Source organism: Corapipo altera, unplaced genomic scaffold, assembly GCF_003945725.1.
Source record: "Corapipo altera isolate COAL_440 unplaced genomic scaffold, ASM394572v1 63, whole genome shotgun sequence".
Taxonomy (NCBI): Eukaryota; Metazoa; Chordata; class Aves; order Passeriformes; family Pipridae; genus Corapipo; species Corapipo altera.
The window spans coordinates 4,847,624-4,873,612 of record NW_020884928.1 but is presented as its reverse complement, the minus strand read 5'-3'; the positions used below and the strand labels follow the sequence as shown (position 1 = coordinate 4,873,612).

General features: G+C 38.4%; 1 protein-coding gene across 1 annotated transcript in view; it reads right to left on the bottom strand.

The window, feature by feature from the left end:
* Positions 1-244: 244 nt before the first annotated feature.
* ITGA8 (integrin subunit alpha 8) overlaps positions 245-25,989 on the bottom strand; it is a 110,101-nt gene continuing 84,356 nt past the window's right edge. The window contains 4 exon segments of the mRNA XM_027658795.1: positions 245-2,868; positions 4,125-4,247; positions 12,380-12,481; positions 24,756-24,869. Of these exon segments, the coding sequence (XP_027514596.1) occupies positions 2,782-2,868; positions 4,125-4,247; positions 12,380-12,481; positions 24,756-24,869 (426 nt within the window). The 3' untranslated portion in view covers positions 245-2,781.

The window sequence follows — 25,989 nt, the reverse complement described above, 5'->3', positions numbered from 1 at the left end:
AACCCAGAAATCTTCACAAAGCTGTTTGCAATTTGCAGCCAAAGCTATCCACAAATGCTGGGAATAAAGACTACAGTCCTTGACAGCACACAGCTCCAGACATTTCCATGGGGGAAGTTTAATCTACAAGGATGTAGAAATATAAAACAAAGTATTGCTCAAAGTAACTGTTTGTCAGATCATGTGCCTCTAATTTGGTTTCCAGTGACATTACACAGCTGCAGCCAATGGATTCCAGCCAGGCTCAACAGTCACTGAGGTTCTTTATTGTTTAAATTTAGTATCTGAACGTGTTTTGTCCATCATTAAAATGGAGAGTAATTGCTCAAAAGTGAACTATAGATGTTACAAATGCAAAGAACTTATTAGGTCACCTAGTCCCATCCTCAGAGCAGTGTAGGATTGAAAACACATTGCAACAAATACTGAACAGAGCTGTGTTTGTTTTCATTTTTGTTCCAATCCTTTTTTCTTTATTGTAATCATTATCACTATATTCAAAAGTTTAAAAAACAAACACAAATGCCAGTGTAAACATGCTTCAGGTATATAAGTAATATAAAGTATTGCACATACAAAAGTCCTATGTTCGGTATCTCCTTATGGTGCTATCTCATCAGAGTAAGAGTTGTGCAGATGATGTGATTGCAATGAGCTAGCTAATCTTGTTTCAGAAGCTGCTACACACAACAATTAAATATTTACAAAAGCTAGAAGCTCACTGTCTTTCATGGAAGGACAATTTTGCCTGGAATGCATGGGATACAGAGGTGTGCAAATACGGGATAGGCTTGCTTTGTGGTAATATTTGTCAGTTGATCTCTCTAACCTACAAGGGGTCAGCTCAAACTCATTTAGGTGAATGAGTCTGTTAACGGCTTTCTGGAGGACTGGGAAGTGGTCAGGTCTCCCTAACTTTAGAAAATGGAGGTTCTTGCTTGTGTGAAGCACACAGATGCTTCACCTCCATTTTTGGAGGCATATGTCTCCTCCTACAATTTAATCTCATGGGTACTCTGCATCTGAGAAGCTAAAGACTCCATTAAGGGCTTCTTGCAAATTGGCCTTAGATATGAAGACATAACACAGCTCCTGCTTGGATTGCACAGGTCAGTCTGCATGCAGGCAATGGTAAAACTGTAAAATCTTGTGTCAGACTGACAGAAGTGACAATGTCTCATGGCTACTCCTGTCCTGAAGTATTAGGAAGCAGAAGGGCAGTTTTCTAAAAGTGACAGAATGGATGAGGCCATTTGCCAATGGAGAAGCTGAGACGGAAAGGAAAGAAGAGGAGCTCAGGAGAAGGCAAGTGTGGTGTAGATTTCAGAAAACGAACAATTCTTCATGAAGTTTACACAATGTAGCTAATTTGACACTCACAGGCAGCACTGGAAGACTCAAGCTTTCAGGTACAACTTTGCACATATCAGAGCTTAAAGCCCCTAGTGAGATATGGACCATTTGCCGTTAGAACAGAAATAATGAAACATCTCTTCTTCAGAACCCTTAACCGGGAAAAAAATAATCAATTCTAAGTCTATTTTTTTACTCTTTAACTCAAAATATTTTTCCTTTTTAATGTTCGTGTTTGGTTGGCTGACATCCTATTTTTCTGCATAAATACAAATTCTGCCCACCTTCCCTGCAAGATTTTGCTTAAGAAATAATTATATTCAGCCCTAAACTTTGCTGAAGTCAACACTTCAGAGTTGCTGTCAGCTTGTAGACTGTAACATAAAAAAAGGCAAAGATTTCAAGTTACAATTGTGAGTAGCCATTTTGAGGCAATTTCAACAAAGTAACAGAGAAATGGAAAAGAAAATTTACCCCAGCCCCAAACCCCCTAAGACTTCACAATATCACCAGTATGGTTGTGATAACTTAAAACAGTCTTTCAGAAATGACTGTATCCTGTGTTGGTTGAACAACAAGACAAGAACAGGGTACTTTATCCCCTGTTCTATGCTGTGCATGGATTTAGTTATCTGGGTGGGATACTGCCAGCTCTGGGCTGAAAGAGATACAACATGTACTTGTTTATCATATGTCTCATCTCGTAAAGTGTTGCATAGATCTTCTGCTTTGCAAAATTCTTTGTAGCCAAGAAAGTTGTGTTCTGCGTGTACAATGGGTTTGCATTTCTATTTACATGTAAAGTAAGGACATGATTTCTATTTTTTTTACTTTCTTCTCTCAAAATCTATGTTGATTATTATTGCAGATACTTATTCCAAAAAGGTGGAAAAATAAATAATTGTGCCCCGTCTATAAAGTTTTTTTATAGACTACCTTTGTTTTTCAGAAGTACTATCACAGTACTGATACACTGCTTGTCTCCCTGAGCAATAATTTCATAAAGGTTCTTATTCTTAGGGAGGTTTCAAAGGTATTCCGTATGATACAGTAGCATTCAGAAGGTTTGTCCTGGTCCATCTTCTAGACAAAACAGCAATGAAGGCCTTCTCTCCTTGAGAGATTTGGGCTTGTTCTGGAACCATCTCAGTATACCACACATGTTCACAGGCATCTGCTGAAACATAGACTGACTGGAATTGGGATAAACATTCTGTTCAGCGGTGAATATCTTTGTAAGGCAGTGAAAAAGCTGCTTTCTTTGGCAAGGATGGCCGTCATGTGGCATGTTATCAGAACATTGCATAGATCAGATTAAGACACCATGTCAATTGCAGGTACAAGGCTGGTGGAAGGAATCCTTCATTTAATCCTCATTGTGTTTCTAGTCTCAGGCAGGATTCTGACTTTAACTGTCGCTCTCTTCCTTTATGCATCAGTAGTCTTGTTATTTGTCAGCTGTTGCCTGTCAGCCATGTCATCTTGAGGAGGTCTAGCTCTGTCAAAGAAGCCACACTGCAGAAAACAATCAACAGAAACAAAGGTGTCATGGTAAGACAACCACAGGAAGACTCAGTTGCAGTTTGATTCTTCACTCAGTCAACCTGAAAAGTCAGACACAACCTATGGCAGGCAGATAGACTGTGAAGATATTGCATTTCTATTCAAATCATTCCCTATGAAAAATTAGTTCTATGTACAAGGCATTGACTTCCAAAATATAGCTTTAAAAATTCAAATCATATGACAGATGTCTTTGCAGGAGATGTAAAGTTGGTCTGAATGCTGATACGGACTGATGCTGATGAGAAAACTGCTAATTTCAGTTCAGCAAGACGCTCATTCAGGAAAGGTATTTAAATTGACAAGCAGTAACAATAACAGAGGTGGAATGTGTGTTGGGAAATGTGTACAGGACAGTGTTGTAAACTAGACTAAAGATCACTAAAGATGAGATCCTCTCACCTAGCTTTAACTGCCAAAAAGTTACCCTTCTAGTCACCAGGTTGAATGTTCACATGAGGTCAAAGAAAGGTACCGCTAAAATTCTTCTCATCCTTGCATGTTTTAGACATAGCTTTTTGCTGCTGTTACCTGACTAGGTGAATTTGGGAAGTTAGCAGAGACTGCACACCTAACCATAACCTTTACGCTGCTGAAGACAGATGAGCCATATTCTAACTTAAGGAATTATTTAGAAGTTATTTTTAATGTGAAATGAGAGGGTGGCCAAAAGCTACACTTGCTCCCTGTAATATAGCAGTTTCCAGTAACTCATCTTAAAACTTGTAAAGGGAGTGTAACAACTAACACAGAAATAGAAAACTTTCAAACAAGAAGATATGATATACTAACATAAAAGGAAATCTAAAAATTAATTCTCAGAGCTGGGGATGTTGTTCCATGCTGACAAAAACTGGAAATCCCTGAATTATTCAGAGAAAACAAAAGTTAGAGTAACTTCTTTTTGAACCTAAACATCCTGAGAAAGAGGATCATAGGTCTTGGGAAACAGAGCCAAACTCTGTATGCCCATTTATAACTAGACTTCAGTAATAAAGGAGGACTTTGAAAACAAGTTCCCTGCAAAAAGGTCAGTGACACTAGCATGTCAGAAATGCCAAAACAAAAAAACCACGTGTATTGTTGCTTTTGCTCCAAACTGCTGAAGATCACAAAATTCCAGCCTTTCTTTATATTCTCTTCTAGTATCTTCCAGTATCTTTCAGGGTTTTTTTTAAGGCAACAGTAACAGTAATAATACAGCATACCTTCCATAAAGCTAGGGTCAGCAGAGCTAGTACTAGTAGTCCAAGAAGTATGGCTAGTATTATAACCCATAAAGGGATTTCAAAGGAGACATTTGGTGTGGACCAAATAACAGATGTTCTGATCTGAAATGAAAAGAATACATTAAATGAATAAAAGTGAAGCAAGGAAAGCAAATCTGACAGTAGAATACAAAGGTTAGAAGCATTCACTTCAACAGCATTTTGCAGATTAGAAATGCACATTCCCTGAAATTCTCCCATGTTGGCTTCTTTTACTGTAAGTTCCTTTCCACTTGTTCATGGTAACTTTTAGAAATGGAATTCACACATACACCAAACTCATGTCAAATCAGACAAACAAACCATTTTCCCTTAATACAGTGTAGCAAAAAATACCCTTCTGAGCAGATGCTTCAAGAATACTCAAGGAGCAAAGTTCTGCTCACATCCATGCTGGCACAGCCTAGGCCAGTATAACTGAATTACACTGAACTACTCTGAAACAATGGTTGACTTCGGCCCAAACTCTTAATTCAAACCACAGTAGATACGAGTTACATTTCTTAATTTTACTTTCTGCTGACATAGCAGTATACATTTTATCTGATGATTTGCATTTCAGCTAAGCAGTCCAAAAATGAAACTCAAGCAGCAGTTTATTGTCCTTGTGATAAAGCCTAATGCACAGTACGACATGATGTTCCTTAAAAGAAGTCAAGCATACAGACTATTACCTAAGTTGGAAATAAGCATGAAATGCACTCTTTCCTTGTAGGAGGCTCTAGAAAGCAGCAGGTGTTAACATGAGTTATCAAAGGTTTTAACTGACTTGGCAAAATTCTCTCTTTAGACCTTCATGTGGACAAAGAGTAATAATAATCCTCCTGTTTTTCTCTTCTGGGGCCATCCATGCTGTCCTCCTCACTCTCCCTTCCATATCTTTTACCAAATCTATTTTATGCTCTCAGAGTCTGCTTGGAAGGTTCCTTGTCAATCTCACTGAATGTTTGCTCTGTCTCTACTTCTCCCAAGGGGGAAGGAATGAATTTGAGCTTTCCTTAACTCTTTGGTCATGAATATGTCCCTTCAATCTCAGTTTATTTTCTCAAATTTTCCTCTTTGTTGTTAGCCTAGGAAGTTATTTCTCTCTCAGGTTTTCTGTTGGACTTCTCTCATCTACTCCTAGTCTCCCTTAAACAGAGTAAGTATGTGACAGATGGAAGTTATTTTCTTTTTGACATGATGAAATCAGTTTGCAAAGCAACTGATTACACAAACTCTCAAATGGTCTTCCTCTTCAGTGCTCAAGGTACAGTTAGGAAATCTACTCTTAAATTTCTTGGCTATTGCCCAGTCCCTGAGCTGCACTCATCGCAAATTCTTTTTCTAACCTTTCGGTTTTTTTTTTCTATTGCTATTAACTTACTGGTTGATGCACCCAAAATTTAACACAACACTGTTTTTTAATTTGTTCATTCATGGAACAGCAGCCTAATTTTGAAGACTGGACACAACTCTCTAATTTAGCTCAAAACTGATTCCATTCCCACGCCTCTCAGTCCTCTCCCTGTAGATGGCCAATTTCAGTTTTTCAGTGACATCCAGCACTTTCCTCTCTCCCACTTTCTTTTGCTAGACTTTTTGTTCTGCAAGCACCAGTGGATCTGTCTCCAAGCTACTGTCATGCTTAATTGGAAGACACTTTGGAATAGTCCTTTGCACTCTGCAGCCAACTGCTCCATCCTCTGACATGGTGTTTGCAAAGCTGGCAGTCTGGTGAGCATTACTGATGTACATGTTTTTTTATAGTATTCCTCATCGTTATGGGGAACAGAAATTGGTGACAACTTTATATGTAGGATACCACTTGCCTTCTACCAAAGCTTACCCCGAGAGTTACACAGAAAATTCCAAGACACTGCTGAGTCCTTCTGCTGTCAGCACTTTAACATTGGCCTGTACCCTGACGATGAAGTGCTTGCAGTGCTGGCCATACCATCATTGATGTAACAAACACATTCACCTAACATGCATCTCTGGACCAGCTGTAAATACTTATTAGTATAAAATGTTTCAAAAGAATAGCATATACAAAGAATAAATATGTTAGCTAATTAAACCAAGAAAAAATTATTTCAACACATGAAATCCCACCCCTGTGTCCCAACAGATATCCTGCTGGTGTGATCAAGTGATCAACTATGCCACTGTAAGAATATAGTTCCCTTCCCCAGCCTGCTCTTTGGGTCACTTCTTAATCACTCCATAGGCTCTCTGTATCATTAGATTCAGCAAGAGCAGTGCTCATTCAGTAAGGATAAAATGTTTTTGAATAGCTCTACTTGTGGCTCAGAGTGGCATTTAAATACAAGGGCAGAGAAAATGAGAAAAAGGTCATCTGAACTGTCTGCAGAGATTCCTCCCAGAGAAAAGCCAGTTAAGGAAAAAGATGAATGCAAGTAAGGAGGTTAACTGGCCAGGGAAAACAGAAGGGATGCAGTTATGATGGGCTGCATGAAGCCTGTAGAAAGTAATGAGCTCAGCTGTACCAGGAAGAAAGCATCTCCCTTCTACTGCTTGAAAATCCTCATGAATGCTGTCCTGAAGCAAGCCTTGAAGACCTGATCACATACAGCACAAGAGCTGGGAAGTGCTGATGAAAATTTACGGGCTCCAAGACAGCAAAACCAGATTGATTAAAAAACCCCAACTCATCCATGCTGTGCACTTCCTCTGTTGGCAAACTCTGAGGTACCACATGGAGGAAGTTACAAATTTTAATTATGGTTTGGAAGGAATCTGACACTGTCAACATACAGATTACATATCTTAACGTTGTTGTGAAGCTGGAGCAGTAAAGCGATAGACCAGTTACCAAAACCATCTTAACAAATATTTGTAAAACAACAGCAAAAAGCAAACTCCAGCAGTACTTTCTGTCCTCTCAAGTTTGACAAAATGACTCAATTTTAAAGCAAGATCAAACCTGAGGGAAGATGAAAAGATTTTATTTCATCATTTCTGGTACTGATAGCTTCAGCCAAAGTCTTCTGAAATTGTTCATCCTGAATGTGGAAATTATCAGAATGGGCAAGTACTTCGTGGAAGGGTTTTTTTTACATATTTCTTCAGATAGTATTTGACTGAATCACTCCTGTCTCCTTGGGCTACTCTCATCTAATTTGGGGAACTACTTCAGCTCCACAGGTGCTCTCAGACAGGAGTGAAATAAACTGCTGCCTGGTGTTTGAATATTTCACAGGACCACTTACTGATAGCACAGCAACAAGACTCATGTGCACCAGTTCACTGTTCAAAATTAGGTATAGTCAATCCAGACTTCAAAGCCTGATTGAGATCCTGCTGAAATCAATGGAAACAGTCTATTTCATCAGGGTCGGTAGATTTCATCAGGTTTTGGACAAAGCTGATAGTAGTGTATGCAGCTACAAGTATCTCTGCTGCCATTCCATGTGTTCTTTTATGCGCCACATCCTAGAGGTTTGCTGTATTTGTGTGTTGTTTTCTTTCCTCTTAGGCTACGAAAACAATAAGGCAAGTTAGCTCTTATGACAGCTATAGAGCACCTATCAGCATGGATCCAGATAAGAACATGTGGATCTTCCTGAGGATGCTAACCAATTATGAGTGCTGCAGTAACACTCAGCCTTGCTTGTCCTGCCTGCGTTCTGAATCCTTTCTCCCTTCTCCCCTCTTCCTTCTGTTGCTCTGCCTTTGCAGACAATCGAGTGAAATTTGCAGTGTAATTTCAGTAGCTCAGCTGGAGCCTGACAAATGTTGAAACATAAACAAGAAACTGTAATCTTATAGAAGTGCAGAGCATCATGTTTATAATCCTTAGATTATCAGCAATGAGCCAAACAGATGGCAGAAATTAGGTCTATCTTGTATCAGGTAGAATGCTGCTGCAAAGCTGCCACATCTCTCTCCTCTTTTAGCCTGAGTGGGGCCAATGCTAATGAAGTATTTGCCTGCTAAAATCTTGAAACCATCCTGTCACACCCATACCCTTTTTCATGAATCCTTCTTTGTCTTAGGTTTTGAAAGTAAGGAAGGGTTGTGCTAAGTGCTCGAGATTAATTTCCTGAGCAGTGGATTATTTGTAGACATCAGTCTCACTCCTGCCTATATACCAGTAGACTATGCAGCCCCTGGGCTGCCCCCTTTAAACTCTACACAAAGACTTGCAAGGCTACTAATGCAATTGCTGGTGAACAGTTTGACAGGACAAGTCCTGAACACCCACAGAGTTGAGGCAGAAGCTGGAGGGGAATTAAAAAACAAAGCATCCCTTCAGTTTTGCCTGCTGTGTTGCACCATTTCCACAGTAGACTGTCCCTCCTCCACCCCATACTGTCCACAACAGTATTACATATGATTTTGATTAAAGACAAGTCTGCATTATTCAGCTTGGATTTCTGAAGTTCTTCTCCATGTGGTAGGTTTAGTATTGCAGGATCTGAGCCAGATAATTTTTTGGGGGAGATTTATCTGTTTTCATCTAAGGTGGCCAATGTGAAGAAGTGGAATTTTTACACAAGTGTTGCATATTGGTTGTACTTCAGATGCATGTTGGCTTTCCTCTCTGTTCAGGACAAGATTTTCTTATGCTGAACACTGGAAACAATGGTTGCTTCTCTGTCAGGAGGATGAAAAGCACAGCTCACAGACTTCAGAGTCATCTGACTTTTGGTCTTCCATACTGAGGAATGTCTCACACCTTTTTGTATGGAAAGGGTGCCAAAGAATGCCATCTGGCTCAGGTACTGAGATGAGGGTGAAGCCAACCCAAGAGTTATGGACAGAGCCTTTGTTTGCAACTGGAAATAAAATCCACACACAGATGCTCTCTGATAGTCTTAACTTCAGAATCCCTGTTGTGGTTCCATGAAAGTCACTTGTTAATCATGAAAGTGTTTCTATAGGGGGGCTTTTATTTTCCTTTTTTTTTTTTAAATGTGACATGCTTAAGCACATTGTAAGTAGATAAAAGAACTATTAATTTTTTTTGCTGCTGGTTTTCGTACATTTTGAATTCTGCTCCTGATTTTGGTGCTACTCAGTGTGTTCTCAAAATTGCCTTTGATTCCCTTGGAAGGCAGCACAAGGCAGAGAAAAACATATGTGATAAGCTGCTGGTTCAATGGCAGTCCCTTGTGGAAAGATAGGAATTAGGTTTCACTGGTGCAAACATCCAGCATCTATACTCAGGATTCAGTGCAAGCTAGTGGGATTGTCACAAAGCTACTTTTTTTCACTCTGGTCCTTTAAAAGACACACTTTAAAATATAAAAATAACTTCTCCATAATTTATTCTGCTACTTTAAGAAACAGTAGCTAAATTGATTATTATTCTAATACTACTACTTTTACTGCCCATGATGACTTTTCTCTAGTCCTCAGCAATTTTGGTTACAGAGAGTGAGAAACAGGAATTCCAGCCTTTGAAGCATGATGTTCTTATATGTTCTGAAAAAATTATCAAAATAGAATGTAAAAGCTCCCTTGAGTTTGAAGTCATAATTAATATTGAAATTTATTTTTACACTTTAGAAATGTTTATGCAAATATACGTCATAAGGAATATAAGCATGTCTAAAATGAAAGTACTATCACCATGTAATAGCTAAAAAAGGAGGTATAAGCCTTAGTCAAACTATGACGGTCTGAAACAAGTTTTACTCACTGTAGGACACTGGTCAAACAGTTTACATTAAAGCATCCCCCCTGAAGATCCTATCAAACATTTAAGAAAAGCAATTATATTTTATTAAACTCCCAAACTGGCTCAAGAATCATAAAATAAAATAGAACAAATTGCTGCTTATTGTAACTCTGTACTTTTTGTAATAAAAAGTACTTTCAAGTTTCACATGAAATTCATCTAATAAGATAGTATCATTTACCATAATAATACTTCTAAGAAAAAATGACAATTTTATCTTGAATGATAGAGCTGTTAGCAAGGAAATCCATTCAGCTGTATAATATATAGCTGCAATTCCCAGCATATGAAAATTAATAGAAATACTATTATTGATGTCAGTGGATTCTGGTTTAAGCTCCACTAAATTTCATGCTAATTTTCCATTTGATGCATTTTCACGCTTATGTTTTACTATAAAAGATTAAGATTTTCTTACATTTATATAGCCTTTCACACACCTTTGTTATCATGGCCCTCTCTCTATTCGAGATAAAGACCTACATTCCATGATGATGGAAATAAGGACTTCAGTGCTGCAAATATGACTACATAACTCTGTTAATTACTGAGTATGGGATTATTCATGCCATTAAAACTAAACATAAATATCAACTTGCATAATTGGAAGAGAGCATTGTATGAGTTAAATGAAGGACATATGCTCTGTTATTTTAACAATATTATCTTCTCTATATAAACTTTAAAGTGTTAGCTGATTATTAGATACATACTTTTGACAATTAATTTTAAAATATTAAAATCTTTATTCCTCTTCCATCCTTTCACTGTCTAAAAGAAAACCATAAACGTCCAAATAAATCTTTAGAAACTTTTAAAACACAACTAGTGCTCTTTTTCAGAAGGAGCAGAAGTATTAAGCTTTGCCCAACTTCAAGCAAATATTTCTTTTTGCAAGTGGAACATCAAAGAACTGGTGCATATAACACATCAAGCTGTAGAGCTGGCAAGTGTCCACTGCCATGTCCACATATGAAACGACATAAAAGCACTATCATTTTTCAACATTTTACAGTTGCCATTACCGGCATTTTGCTGTAAATCATCTGCAGCAAATAACAAGCATTATACTGGCTGGAGTAAGAGAATAAAATGCTTATCTGATCATTTGGTAGATCATCTGACACTTGTTGAGAACAGCAGGCTATCACCTGGGATAAAGCACTTCAGTCCAGATGAAGGCACCACTACCAACAGAATTCTGCACAACATGTGTTTCTGGTATGGAACACATGCTGCAAGAATATAAAAAGAGCCTGAGTATATCTGTCAGCTTGGAGCCTTTGAACCTTTCTGGATGAATACTGCATTAAGCACCAAATCTCTGTGGTGAAATCATGGTTCTCCTGATGATGGAGGTTGGAGTCACTGTGCATACAGGACAAAGATTTTACCTTAGGTCTTCCCAGAGCACGTATCAACCATGTAATCTATGCATATCCAAAACACAACTTTATACCTTGTATCCTCTAAAATACACCCAAAGTAAGCTATAAAGTGTTTTATTCTGTTTTCCATATAAGAAAATATTTTGCCCCTACTACCACATCTCAACAGACCCGTATGATGTATTTTCACCATGATTTAACTTGGAAAAGTTTGAAAGGAGCTTCAAAAAAGAAGGACTGTAACTGATAAATCTTCAAAAAGATAAGAACAATAAGCCATAAAATTTCAGATTACTCATAATAGATCCAATTTTTGCACTCATATTTTACTTATTTCTACCAGTAATGACAAAAGAGAGTGAATTTTAACCATGGTATTAGATAGCATAAGGAGCAAATTCGTTTAAAGTTCTCCCAAAAGTCAATGCTTTGTCAAAAGAAAACAATTAAATCAAACTTACTCCTCCAAGGTTAATTTTTCATATAGTAATTGAGGGCCATACAAATCTCAGTCTGCAAATAAGGCAAGTACTTTAGCATCTATCTATCACATCAGTTGGTAAACTTATATCTTGCACTTGATGTGCTGTGAGGTTGAAACCCTAGAGAGGTATGCAAACCTTTCTGAAAATCAGAGGGTATCAAAGAAGCTTAATACAGATTAGAGAGGAATTGCTGTAGATAATCTATATGCTTGTGTGAGAGAACTGCTGACTGGGAAAAGAGTGAGATCTCTAAACCTGACAGAAACATGATTTTGGATTTTGCACAAAAATTTCCTCCAGACTTATTTTACTCCAAACAAAGTTAAGTAGACACTTGCTTTCATAGTTCTGTTGTTTTCTTCTGGGTGAAAAATCCATTCTGATTGCCATACAGCAGTCTGCAAGAAGTGCAGCAAGTGCAGCAAGAAGTTATTTAAAAATGTAATCAGTATCATATATCACCACCTTCCACAGGAAGCAATAAAGGTATTTCCTTTAGGTATTATTTTAGGAATGTACACTAGAAACACAGGAAAGACCAATCTCAATATTTTCATCTACAAAAACTTTCACAGCTGTGATCAGAATGACCAAATACATATACTTCACACAAAGATATAATTTTCAGTTACTTACTGCTATGCTTCCTGTGGGGAGCTTTGCTGGTTGCACCTTATATGGCATGCTCTTAACTTCGAAGGAAACGTTGGAAGAAAGACTATAGAGATCATTCTTTCTCTGGAATTATAGAACAAAAGAAATTATTAAAAACCACGCTTATATTTAAAAGCATTATAAAAAATAAGCAGAGAAAAAATACAGTGCACTGATTTCCTAAGGCAAAAATGGTTTCTTTTGGTAAAGAATGTAGGAACACTGGGACCTGTACATGTCCATGGGATAAATACAGCATAAAGCTGCATTACAAAGGCCACATGTTCAAATGAGGAAGAAAGGTTAGATATGCAGAAAGACACATACAGTTGTTTCTCTTATTTCTCTCTGAAATAGGTGAGTTAGAAGCATGGGCCCAGTTGATGGGGTGTCCATGTTTTAAAACCTTGGCTCTGCTCACCAAGCCTGACAACCGACATGGGTATCTTGAGAAAATTTCCTGGTCTATGTTGAGACCAGGTTGGTAGAGCTTCCTGATAGCATCAAAGAAATGGCTGTGCCTTCCCATCAAAGAACAACAGGAACAAGTGTCTTTGCACTTGTTGGGTTGGAAGGGACCTCTGGAGATCATCTAGGCCAAATTCCCTGCCAAGGTAGGGTCACCTAGAGCAGGTTACTATTAGAATGTGATTCATTTCCTATTGCAGTAGAGCTCAAAAAACCCTGCTCACTTTGCTTGTTTACTAAATTGTGCCACTGTGAGAGGAATGTATAGCAGCCATTGTTTAACTGGCTGCCTAATAAAATATAAATAATATAAAATAGCTGTCATTAAGCATTTCAACAAACCCAAAGATGCAAAGAAAGAACAAAATGCGTCTCTTAGTTAGTTCTCTGTGTTTCATTTATGCTTGCTTATATTTATAAAACATTATTAGATTAGATTAGATTAGGCATTACTTTACCTAGTTTAGAATTACTAAAAACTGTTACATCACGTATCTCATGCAGTGACTTAATTAGTGCTTTCACCTCATTTGGTGCCAGGTAGGCAGTGACACACTACACCTGATCAATTGTAAGTCTCATTGTGCTGTTCTGACCTTGAGAATAACCTCCCACTCTGTGAAAACCGCCTTAAATGATAGTTAAGTGCTGGTATGTCTGCTGGAAGAATACCTGCTGGTATTTGTTATGAACTGACTTAAGCTCTGATATGTGGAAAGTGCATATCCCTTAAAGAAATGGTTACAACACTTACAACAAATATTTTCCACACCCATATTTTGAATCCTGTTGAGCTCTTGGCATCACCAATATCTAACTGGAGGAAGTTTTGAAGGCTAAGTCCATCAGGTATCAAGTAAATCTTTCAGAGAGAAGATCCTGCACTTAGAACGTTCTCTTTTTCTTTGTTTTTATCCCAAGGAAGGATGGCTGAATAGTTAACCATTCTCTTCTGGTAGTCAACAAATCTAATTTCATCTCTGCAACTGATTTTTTGGGTGGTACTACTATCTTGTATATCCCTTCCCATGTAAAGTTGGGGTACTGATACGGATCTCCTTTGAAAGTGCTTTGATATTCACTGAAAAGCATTAGACAGTTAAGTGCTAATATGGTCAATGGAATCCAGATGGCTAGGAGTTATGGTTGTTAATATATCTCTTTTCTATCTCATTATTATTATTATTATTAAAATTATTATGTTTTATTTTTGCTACCTGTATCAATTCTTTCTTAAATACGATGACCATATTTGAACAGAAAGACAGAGCCTTGTTAGTAAAGCAGTCTCTCATTTTGTCACCAGGTTCTTATCATATTTGGAACATTGCTGTCACTTCCTAAATGCCCTTCTGCGAAACTCTTTCTCCTTCCTTCTATTTCTCACACACTTAGGAGTTCTGCTTCATTGAGAAGATTTGGTTTCTATATGATTACTCAACACCTTTTCCTCCCTGGTGTTTTCTCTGGCATTCCCTCTTGCATCAAAGGCATAACCCTCTCTAAGAATTGCTTTTCCCCTTTCAGCTCTCTTGCTGAAAAAAGACTGAGGTGAGAAGATCCCGTGATAATCTGGGCTACTATTCCTTTCCTTCACTGATGGAGAAAGGTTTGTTTGTGAAAATGACCTGAAAGAAGCATAATTTAAACCTGGGAGCCAACTTGGACGAAGTTGGATGACCATGGCCCAACTCAAAGTTTTCACAGAACTCCTGTGGTTTGAAAGAACATCTGGAGATTGTCTACTCCAAGTACAAGCTTAGAGCAGAGTCAACTAGAGCAATATACTCAGGACTACATCCAGTTGGGTTCTGAATATCTCCACAAATGGAGACTCCACAAACTCAAGAAGTAACCTTTTCCAATGTTTGACTATCCTCAGAGTAAAAAGTGTTTTTTCTTATGTTTAAATGGAATTTCCTGTATTTCAGTTTGTGCTTCTTTCCTGTTTCTGGATATCATTGGGAAAAGCCTGCTCTGTCTTCTTTACTCCTTCCTATCAGATGTTTATACACACTGATGAGATCCTATCTGAACCTTCTTTTCTCCAGACTGAACACTCCCATCTCTCTCAGCCTTTCCTTATATATCAAAAGCTCCAAGCCCTTAACCATCTTTGTGGCCATTGGCTCCAGTATGCCCATGTTTCACTTGTCCTAGGGAGCCCAGGATTGGACTCCAGATGTGCCTCACCAGTGCTGAGAGAAAGAATCATCTCCCTTGACCTGCTGGCAACACTCTTTCCGATGCAGTCCAAGAGGCTGTTGACTTTGCTGCAAGGGCGCACATAGTGGGCCATACATGTTCAACTTTGTGTCTAGCAGGACTCTGAGATCCTTTGTTAGAACACAGCCTTCCAGCAGGTCGGCCCCCAGCCTGCACTGGTGCATAGGGTTATTCCTCCTGTGGTATAGCACTTTGCATTTCCCTTCGTCACTCTTCATGAAATTCCTGCCGACTCAGTTCTCCCACCTGTCGAGGTTCCTCTGAAGGGCAGTACAAACAACTGCTGTATCAAAGACTCTTTGCACTTTTCTATCATCTCCAAACTTGCTGAAAGTGTACTCTGTCCCATTATCCAAGTCATTAATGATGTTAAACAGTATTGGTCCCAGTATTGATCCCTGGGGTATACCACTATTGACAGACTGACAACTGGACTTCATGCTGCTGATCAAACACTTGAAGTTCAGTCAGTTTTGAATCCACCTCTCTTTACTCATTTTGACAGTTTCAAAAACCTTGCTAAATTCGAGATAAAAACCAATGACTTCTCTTGCCTTGTCCACCAAGATGAACCTCATTTTTCTTATTGAAGACTATCAGGTTTATCAAGCATGATTTCCCTTTCGTAAATCCACACTGACAACTCCCAATCACCTTCTTGTCCTTCAGATATTTGCAAATGGTTTCCAGGGCTTTTTTCTCCATCCCCTTCCCAAGGATTGAAATGAAGCTGACTGGCCTATAGTCCTTTGAATCCTCCTTCTTGAAGATAGATATGACATTTGCTTTCTTCCAGTCCTCAGGAACTTCCCCCATCACTATGATTTTTCAAAGATAATTGAGAGAGGTCTTACATTGCCATGATACCTCCTTCAGCACTTGTAGGTGTATTCCATCAGGTTCCTTGGAATTTTGTATGTCCAATTTGTTTAAATGTCCCCCTGACCTGATATTTCTCCATTGAAGGTAAATGTTGATGGTTACAGGTTTCCTCTCTGATTGCAGAGGCCTCGAGATACTGTATGCAGATTTTACCAGTAAAGACCAAAGCGATGGAGGCATTAAGTAACTCAGTCTTTTCCATGTCCTATTCAGCAGAAGACCCATATTTTCCCTAGTATTCTTTTGGCTGCTAATATAGAAGCCTCCTTAATGCCCTTTAAACCCCTTGCTAGGTTCAGCTCCTGGTGGGCTTTTACCTTCTTAACTCTGTCCCTGCATGCTCAGACACTGTATCTATATTCCTTATCCAGCCCCTGCACCAGGTTAACTGACTCTTCTTGCACCTCCTTTATGTTTCATAGAATCATAAAGATTGGAAAAGACCTCTAAGACTGAGTCAAACCTTTAGCAAATCACCACCTTTTTATGTTTGATTTTTACCATGTCAGGATGGACAGTTCATGAGTTAAAGGAGGTGATGGTGATCCTGGAGAATCACTAGTTCTTCTGGACTCCTCTTTTTTTTTCCAGGATCATCTCCCATGGAGTTCTTCCAAGCAGATCCCTGAAAGGGCTGCAGGCTGCTCTCCCGAGGTCCAGAGTCTGGTATTTGCCTTGTCCATTCTGTCTTCTTTTTAAAAACTACTTTTCTCTGCAAATATGTGAGTGTTTACTGGTGATATAAAGCCAGCACATTTATTGCCTTCTGGAACTCATGTGGCTATGCCGTAATTTTGTTCTTTTAAAATATTGAGAGCAGCTGAATGGTTACTATCAGAATATTCAACCTCTCCTCGGGGCTTAAACTAGGAAAGAGTAACATGAAAAAACCAGTCTTAAATGACTACATAGGGATAGTCAAATCAGCTCTTTAACAGAGATGGCATCTAATGAAAGGGAACTACCTTTTCTATCAACATTGTTTGAAATAAAAAAATAGACTTTGTACATAAATAGTTTTATACACTTTCATGGTGCTGAACATTTATGAGATGATATTCAGAAAAATAATTTTTCCTTATCACATTAATTATTTTCCATTTTCAGACTCAGGCCATTTTTCATCTCTTATTCTTCAGCACTAGACTTCTCACACAAAGTTCCAGCATGTTTCTGTGGTTGTGCAACAATTTGCATTCAGAAAAAGTGTGAATAAAGCCTTATGTTTTCAATTCTAAGCAACTGATATTAAGCAGGATTCTGGATATGATTTTTATGGCTTATAAATGTAATCTGTAATGGAGAGAGCAGGATGTGTTATATTATTAAAGAAGTAGGCATTAGATATTCAGCCTGATTGGCTAAGGTACAGTAAAGGCATTAACTCTCTTGAAACTTCATATAAAGGAAACACAGCATTCATGGAAAAATAAATCCTTTCACCTACTAGACATGGCTTATTTAATTTTCAGCTTATATCAGCAATAAGAACATCAGAGTAAGGTACTTCCTGTGGATTAATGCTTGGCTGGGGTTAATAAGCTTGGGTTGTGACCACAGCTATCAACTCGGCTCAACCCTTGATTAGGCTCCTGGAAATGCTGGAATACAGCAATGAAGAATATAACAGACTAGAGAGCATTTAAAGACTTATGCATTTGTGCAAAGGTTTTCCAAACAATGACTGTGGTCAACATCAGTTGCAAACAGGATTCTTACTTATACCAACACCTTGGAGATACAGGCAGCTGTCTCTCCCACAGCCTTGTTTATAATTCTCAAGCCAATTGTAAGAAACAGCATTTCTTTACCATATCATTTTTTAAATAGCACATGTTTAAATATTCAGTGTTTACTGGAAGCAGCAGGACCTGTGGTTTGAAATTCAAGCTGAGGACTTATGGCTCAGAGGAAGGGGAAGAAAGAATTTGGTATTTGTGACTGTGTCTAATGACCAACAGTAGGGAGCCCAGCTCTAGTACACTGACCTTTTGAGGTTCCCCTTGTGTTAGAACAAGCAGAGCCTGCTCTTGTACACATCGCCGAGACAGTAGTTTGCAATAATATGGGAAGGAGGCAAAGCACGGCCATCCCCTGTGTTGCCTGGGTGGTAGATCCTGCTGGTGTATCTATTAAGGCTTCTCTCTCCCTACATGCTTTTGTTTTACAAATAGATTTTTGAACTGAAGCCTTTGTTTTCTTAAAAGTTGTGAGACAAAAAAGCAGCCAGAAATGAAGGAAAATGTTCCCAATAAATATTCAGGTTAGTGTTTCCCTAAGTACAATTGGGACAGAAATTATGTGAGAAGTGCTGGAAAATCTTTGACAAATCAAAGGACAGTTTTCCAGGTTCCAGTGGAATGCTGGTGCTTTCTGCAGGAAGCTCAAGTACAGATCCGAAGTCCCCCCAAAGTATCTTTAAGGCATGTGGTCATCCTGGTCAGAGAGCAGACTGAAATGCAGGGACAAATCTGGCTCACAGGGAGCTGGAGGGTAGAAGGAACAAAACCTTTAGCAGCTTAAAGTCTGAGAGATCATTACTGTTCTGCAGGTTTGAAGAGTTCAGCTTCTGGAGAGACTCCCCAGAATGATTCTGCTCTATTGCCTCCATGGAACAGAATTTTTTTTCTGGTTAGATGTAGTCAGTGAAGCACCCCTAACAGAAGGGCACATACTTTCTCTATGGCAGGCTGCATGCTGTGGTGGAATTTTCCCCCCAAGAACTTATGTCTACTGCATATGGAATTCAGTGCTGTTATAACAATATTGGCCATACTTGATTAAAACTTGTTTCCCTTTGTGTCTGCTGGAATCTGGTGCACTTTAAAGACAAAGGAGTAAGCAATAGCTTTTAAATATATGCTTTGGGAATTCATTAGCTTGCTTTCTTTGACCGATACCTCCAAAAACCTGAACTACTGCCAATAGAGTAGCTTACATAAATGCTGAGAGTAGAGGTCATATAACTACTTGTTCTTGTATTAATCTGTTTAAAAATGTGTATATGACTCTGCACATGGTCAAAAAGTATTTGTGCTATTTGTAACAAGAGGGTATGCTCACACAAATGTATCTGTGACCACAGACAAAATTCTGAAAATCAACACATCCTCCTCTCTCTCATTAACTTTTTACACTTCACATATTATATCTTTTATATTCATTTAAACAGATTATGTTAAATTATAATAGAGACAGATATTTTCTCGTGATTCCAGAAGACTTCAGTATACAGATTATGATGGTTATTTATTTAAGATGCTTATTTCTTCATAAACCTAACATTACCTGTACTTTAGCACAACTAGCAAAAGTCTCATATTCTGCTCTTGTTAACAATTAAAATATTTTAAATAACAATGACTGAAAACAAAACTAGCCCACACCCAAAAAACTCGTTAGTTCAGACCCATGCAAATATCTCTTTCTTTGTAGCCTTCATTCCACATAAACAATGAAATCCAGCATAATATAGTAATTTTGGCCACACACAGTTTTATTTTTTACTTATTTTGTTTTTTCAAATAACAACAGTTGTTTGACGCAAAGGCAAATTTTGTTGACGACTTCCTCCTTTTGTTTTTATACGGCTCGAAGGGCAGTTCATCAAATTTTTGGCTTTTAATTCTCAGTCTGAATTAAACCAATCTACTTAAACTCCCATATATAGCTTATATATGTCTATGAATGAGGGAACAAGATGTCTCTCTCACTAACTTCTCTGCTTCCCCACTTCCATCCATGGACAGGGAATTTAGGTTGGCTGCAGAATTATTCTTTGAAAACACTAAGCAATCTTCCTTTGACTGAGATGTTTTCCACTGGGCACAGAAATAGGTTCTGTGCTGGGGGATACTGAGGATAGCATTATTGTTCCTTGGGGTCATATCCCACTTACAGGTGGAATAATTGCTCCCATAGTAAAGATGAGAGGAAGAGAAGTGATTGAATAAAGGATATCATACAAGAGCTAGATCTCTCAGATTACCTCCACCAATTCACTTCTGTTCTGAGTTCCAAGTCTCTGCTAACAATATGTGCTGCACAGTCTGTGTGGCCCCACTGCACAGGCTGTGTGCCTTCTGCCTCCAATGGCCTTTGTGTAGCTAAACTGAATCCTTGTCCCACAAACATTGCCTGAGCTAAAGAACTTCTATCACACTAAAGAATCTCCGAGTTCACCAGTAATAAAATATGGAGATTTTCAACAAGATTTCTCATCATGGAAATACAGTTAGAGCATTCACTCTAACAGTGACGACAGCTCCAGGTCCCAGGCAATGAAGGCAAAGGCGGATGAGAGGACTGGAAGGACGTGTAGCTGATGGTCCAAAATAACAAGGTATAATATCAGGCTTTTCCTTATTTTCTATACCTTTCCAGATGTCTCAATTTCTTTTTATGTTCCTGCAAAAGTGCAGCTTCAGCAGAAGGGAACACCATCATTTTTTAAAGCAGGCCTCTCAAGCTGAAGAGAAATTAATTTTGAGTCTTCTAGTCACAAATTCTCTAATCACTAGACTGCCAGCTCTAGCTTCTCACACTGAATATTGAATAAAAAAAGTCCTCCTTAAGTCTTTTAACTAGTTCCACAGGTACCTCCTAAGTAGTCTTTGGATTCTGCGTTCTGAGAGGGTGGGAATATTCCCACTTAATCCTGATTTGGATGCCTATCCCCCTGATAAGGGATAGCCCTCATGCACCACCCTGATAATCAGAGCAAGTCAATTTGTCTGAGGTATCTCATTGTCTCCATGTGCTGAATAGGGAGCCTAGGTATTTAGTTTCAGGTTTTGGATACCAGTCTGAGGCCAGGCACTTAAGGTACAGCTGTTGCAGCACACACCACCTTTATTTTGTCAAGCATATATTTCCATTTTTAGGCACTTAAAAGGAACAGGATCAGTGCACGTACAGAAACACTGAAATAATGAATATTTAAGAGAGAAGCCAAAACATGACTCTGGGTACTAAGAGTACCCTACTGCAGTGTGGCTGCTGTGCTTCTCTTGCTTTTCAACTTTTTCTGATTTAAACTAGATTTTTCTCTCTTCTAGCCATTTAAGTTCATGCAGTCAGGAGGGCCAAATTCACATATCTAGAACTGTCTAAAAGTCGAGAGAAACAATACAATTATATTCAATAACATTAAAAGAAGATAAAACAAACTTCAAACCTCTTGGGAACTTCACACACCCTCTGTGGTCTTTTTACATAACTGCCTCCCCAAGCTCTCCCAGAAAGAGATTTGTATCATTGTGAGGAATTTTCAGTACAGGCTGAAATAATAGCTAAAAATGAGCTGAGTTCCAAATCCCACAGTGTTATAAGTTCCAAAGAGCTTGGAGCCTGAAGGATGTCAAAAATCAGACAGATGGTACAGATTCATCACTTAGAAATTCATTTTCAAAACAGATGTTTTACTAGACAACTCCCAAGTCTTATATTAAAAAATACCCACTAGAGTTCAAAGAACGCTGGGCCAGATCCCCTCAGGTCTCCCTCTGATGACTCAGAAATATCATGATTAGACAAATAGGGACATAATGGAGCCCCATCAGAACACAACGTAACATACCATGTAAGGTTGTTTCTCTTTTGCACGAATCAGGCTATTATTTGCTCGATCAGCAAGTCTGAATCCAAAAGTCAGCTTTACTAGAGGGTTCATATTTACAGCCAGGCTTTGAAGTTAATCCAAAAAAGTCTGTGATTCTTCTTGCCCTTTGCACAATGTCTGTCTCTATCTTTGCTGGCTGGTTGGGAAATTTGGGCTGCTTTATTTACTCAAACATGTCTAATCATTGCATGTCATTTAACTGTTATTTGTTATGGGAGTTTGGGTTTTAAGGTGACAGATTACAACTGTCAAGAGACAAGGGGTTAGCTGTTGTCAGTTAAACTAAGTGGAAGAGGAAGGAGTCACTCAATACATGACAGATATTTTGTGGCAACAAAATATACAGGCTGATCCATATAACTTTGATGAAAAACATGAATTATTTCATCCTAGCATAAATCAATCATTTTCAATAAAATCCTTCTCAGGTTTGCATTAACATATCTATAAGAAGAAAATACATCATGACAGTGTGTTCTTGGCTTTAATGAGCACAAACAATTTCTTCTGCAGATCATCATGTCTTCATTTAGATTATAACAGTTCAGGAATGTTGTATGTCACCATTATCCTGCTTTCTTTGGCATATGAAAATTTTGTACATTAATTGCATGTGCAAAAGAGGTTGGGATGTTGCTGTAGAGACTTTCCTCTAAGCTTCTTTACAAAACCATGACTGTGAGGTTCAGTGTGGCCCTTGAACGGTCCTTCCTGGTTCACAATCACCACATCCTGATTATTTTGACTGCATTTTAATCCTCAGTTTGAATTTGCAGATTTCAGCCTAAGTAACAACAGTTGTTTTTTAAATATATTTCAGTTTAGTTCTGGAATAACTTCAAGAACTACAAGTTTGAAGACTTACTAGGAGCAGATTGTGTCCTTTTTAGGAAACTGTGCTCTACAGTCTTTTATGGTGATGGCTGTATAACTGTTAATTTTAAAAGGGGCTGTGAAAATGGGAACTGTTTTGAGGCGAGTGGGAGGAAGGCAACTAGACTCTAGGACACTATTTACTGCCTCTCTCTCAGCTTGCATGTGAAGCAGGGATCATGTTATTCCAGCAGCTATTTAGACATAAATGGAAGGATATAACAATTCTCTGGGGACTACCTTTTTCTACTTAGGAAAAAATCCAGTTGCTTTAAGTGAAGTTTTCTGAGTCTTTATAAGACTTGCAATTTACTATTCAAAGGAAATAGAAATGTTTACAGAGAAAAGGTAAAATCACTGCCCATAAAAGCCTTGTTTGATACCAAGGGTATGTAAGGCCAGTGGAGTAAGCAGAAGATGTTCTTGTAGGAGTGTTTCCCATGAGGTCTCTGCACCCAGGGAGTGTACAGGATGGCTCATCCTTGCCCTTGCCCACAGGCTGGTGTAAGGTTCCACCTCTGCCTGGAGCTCACTGACTGAAGGGAGGTGCAGGCATAGCAAGCAGGATTTATTAAGGAGCAAGGAGAAGCTAAAGGGACTGCAGCGCTGACACTGCCTGGTGTGTTTGCACACACCCATGTCCCAAGGCCCAGCTTTGACCCTTCTCCCCTATACAGATCAGGAGAGCAGAAAAGATGTTTCAAATCAGCTGGATAATGCATGTTCTGAAGATACCTTTCTGTCTTGTCACTGCTTACAGTCAGGCAACCAGTTTTGGCATCTAACTTTCAGATTACTAAAATTACGTGAAGTGAGTGCCACTGCTCCTGCTTTAAACATGCTACTGAATTTCATGCATCCTTGTTCTGAACCAAAGTCAAGCTAACGAAGGTTACATCCAAGAAAAAGATTCTGTTTTTAGTAGGAATCATTAAGAAAAGGAGATTTCATGTCTTCTGTAGCTAGCTTGATCCAACTGTTACACATCTTCTGTCACAGCCAAAAACTCAGAGAAAACTCTGTTTCTCATTACAATTGTTTAGCTTTAATCTCTTACAGTTATTTCTTGTTATACACTAAACTGAACTTAGAAAAATCTTTATGAGGCTAATTCCCACTGAAATAGCTGTAAATAGCCTAGAAAATTGGCATCTAAGGATCTGTGCACAAGGTCTCATTATGAGTTTGTTTTTTCACAAGACCTTGTTTTTGCCCCTTATGGAGTTAATTAGATTTCACCAGCAGAATGATGAAGAGAAAAACTTTACTGGATTGGGAACAGGTTGGGTTCATTTCCCAATAAGGTAGCTAGCTAAAGGAGCTAAGCTTTATCTTTTGCTTGGTAAAAAAATTATGAAGGCTCACTGTGTTATTGCTTGAACACTGCAGTGCTCAAAATTGTCACACATTGATCCAGTCAATATCTCTGCATCTCTGCTTGTCTCTATGTGTTAGGAACAGTGAACGAGTGCAGTTAAGTTCTTACCTGAACTTAACAAGGACTAGACAGTGTGCAACTGTCAGTCTCTTAGTGGAATTAGAAAAAACTGGAATAAAATTCCCATCTTTTCCAACAGATACATTTATCCTATCACTGCAGAGATGCTTACATACTGGCATTTTCCATGCAAAATTTTGTGAGACCTTTGCAAAAGCTTGCACCAGAAGATGTCCATCCCAGTTCTCAGATTTGGAAGGACAGAGAGACATTCAAGCTATCATGTTTTTGTATTTGAACCAGAGTATGCCCTTTTTCCACACTTTTTCCATAGTCTGCACTGTCCCTTCCCTTTAGTAGCAAGACACAGATTGTCACTGTGTGAGTGTTGTATATCATGAGTTTGATACATATTACTCTTCCCTAGATTAACAGAGAATGAATAACAATGAATTTTTAAGATGGACATAGTGTACTGGACATAGTGTATGCTGTTTGGCTCCAAGAAAAAACTTCCACTGGGAAAGACATTATCAATACAGAGCACATCACGGGGACCTAAGAGATTATTGATTTGGGCCAGTCTAGGAAAGGTGTTTAAAAATAATCTTGGAATTTCCAGGTAGGATTCAGGACATAAATTTGAGAGGGAGTGCTAGGGAAAAAAAGAAAAGTAAGCAGCATGCATACAACCTGGACAGGAACCAGTGAGATGTTACCTTCAAAGAAAATGGTACCAAAAAGCATTTGCATTTGACTCATTTAATTTAATAATTTATATTTTTAAATATCTGGTCAAATAAAATATACAGGGGTCTTTGTGTATAGACAGAGAGTTCTGTGTGTATTACCTCCAGGAATGTTTGTGCCCAGAGCCGGGACCTGATTTTTAGCGCGGCACTCTTTCCTCTTTCCAGTTGTCCCACAGTGCATGAAATTAGGACACACTTCATGTTTGTACAGTTCTGTGCACAAAACAAAGGGAAGTTATACTCATGCTTTGAAAATGTATAAAATCATAAGTAAGCAAAACCAAATTAACTTTGTCTTAAAGAGATAAGCAGTCTGAAATCATTAATTTCACGTAATATACGTGAGGTACCCCATGAGTCATTGTGAGAACTATAAACCAAAGGGGAGATCCTTTTTGTGTCACCAATGGGTACAACCACCTATCTGTAATAATGAAGATAAAAGTAAAAATTTTCAATAATATCTGCTCCAAAGTACTCTTAAGATGTCCAGGTATTTACCAATCCTTTGAATCATGTGCTTTGTCTTCACCTATCAGTCATTTTATGATTTCAACACTTTTTTCCTGCTCTTATGCATGGAAAAGTGTTTATTTATGTTCCTAAATCTTTTCTAACTCTCCTGATTTTCCCACTGATATTTACATTATAGCAGCCAAAACATTTGCTGAGACTCATTAGTTGCTTTACTTCAGACTTATTGTCCATGAAACATTCCTGATGAGCAGTGATTCTGGCTCATATACAGGTTGGAAAGCAAAAGCCAAGCAATGCAACTCAAAACTATATACTCTTAAAGTCTGCCAGAAAAATGTTACAAAAAAGGTTAAAAGTTGCCTGGAAGCCACTGAAGGGAATGAGCAGAGTCTCGTGGGGTAACCACAGAAATTATGTGGTTGTTCAGTGCATAGAAAGGGAGAAAGATCTCAAAGAAAAATGATTAAATGTGTGTACAAAAAAATAAAAATGTTTTATATATACAAACGGGTTTTAGCTGAAAAGTTTTTGTTTAATTCAGGAGGAAGGCTGAGGTTTTAATTGATTCCTATTTTTATAACAAAGCAGAGAATCCCTCCCATGACAGAAGGCCTTGTGACCTTAAATGCAAAGCTAAGTTTTCACAAGTAAGTATATTCCCTAGTGAGAGTGAGAATGCACTACCAGTGCCCATATTTCAGGAAATGAGATGATGATGTATGGAACCAATCTGAAAACACCCTTAAGGAATCCTCTATCTTTACAGACAGCTTTCCCAAAAATCTCTATCTTATTGCAGGATAAGCAGAAGCTGTATGCTTAATTGCTGTTTTCTATATCTGCCTGAAAATGAAAC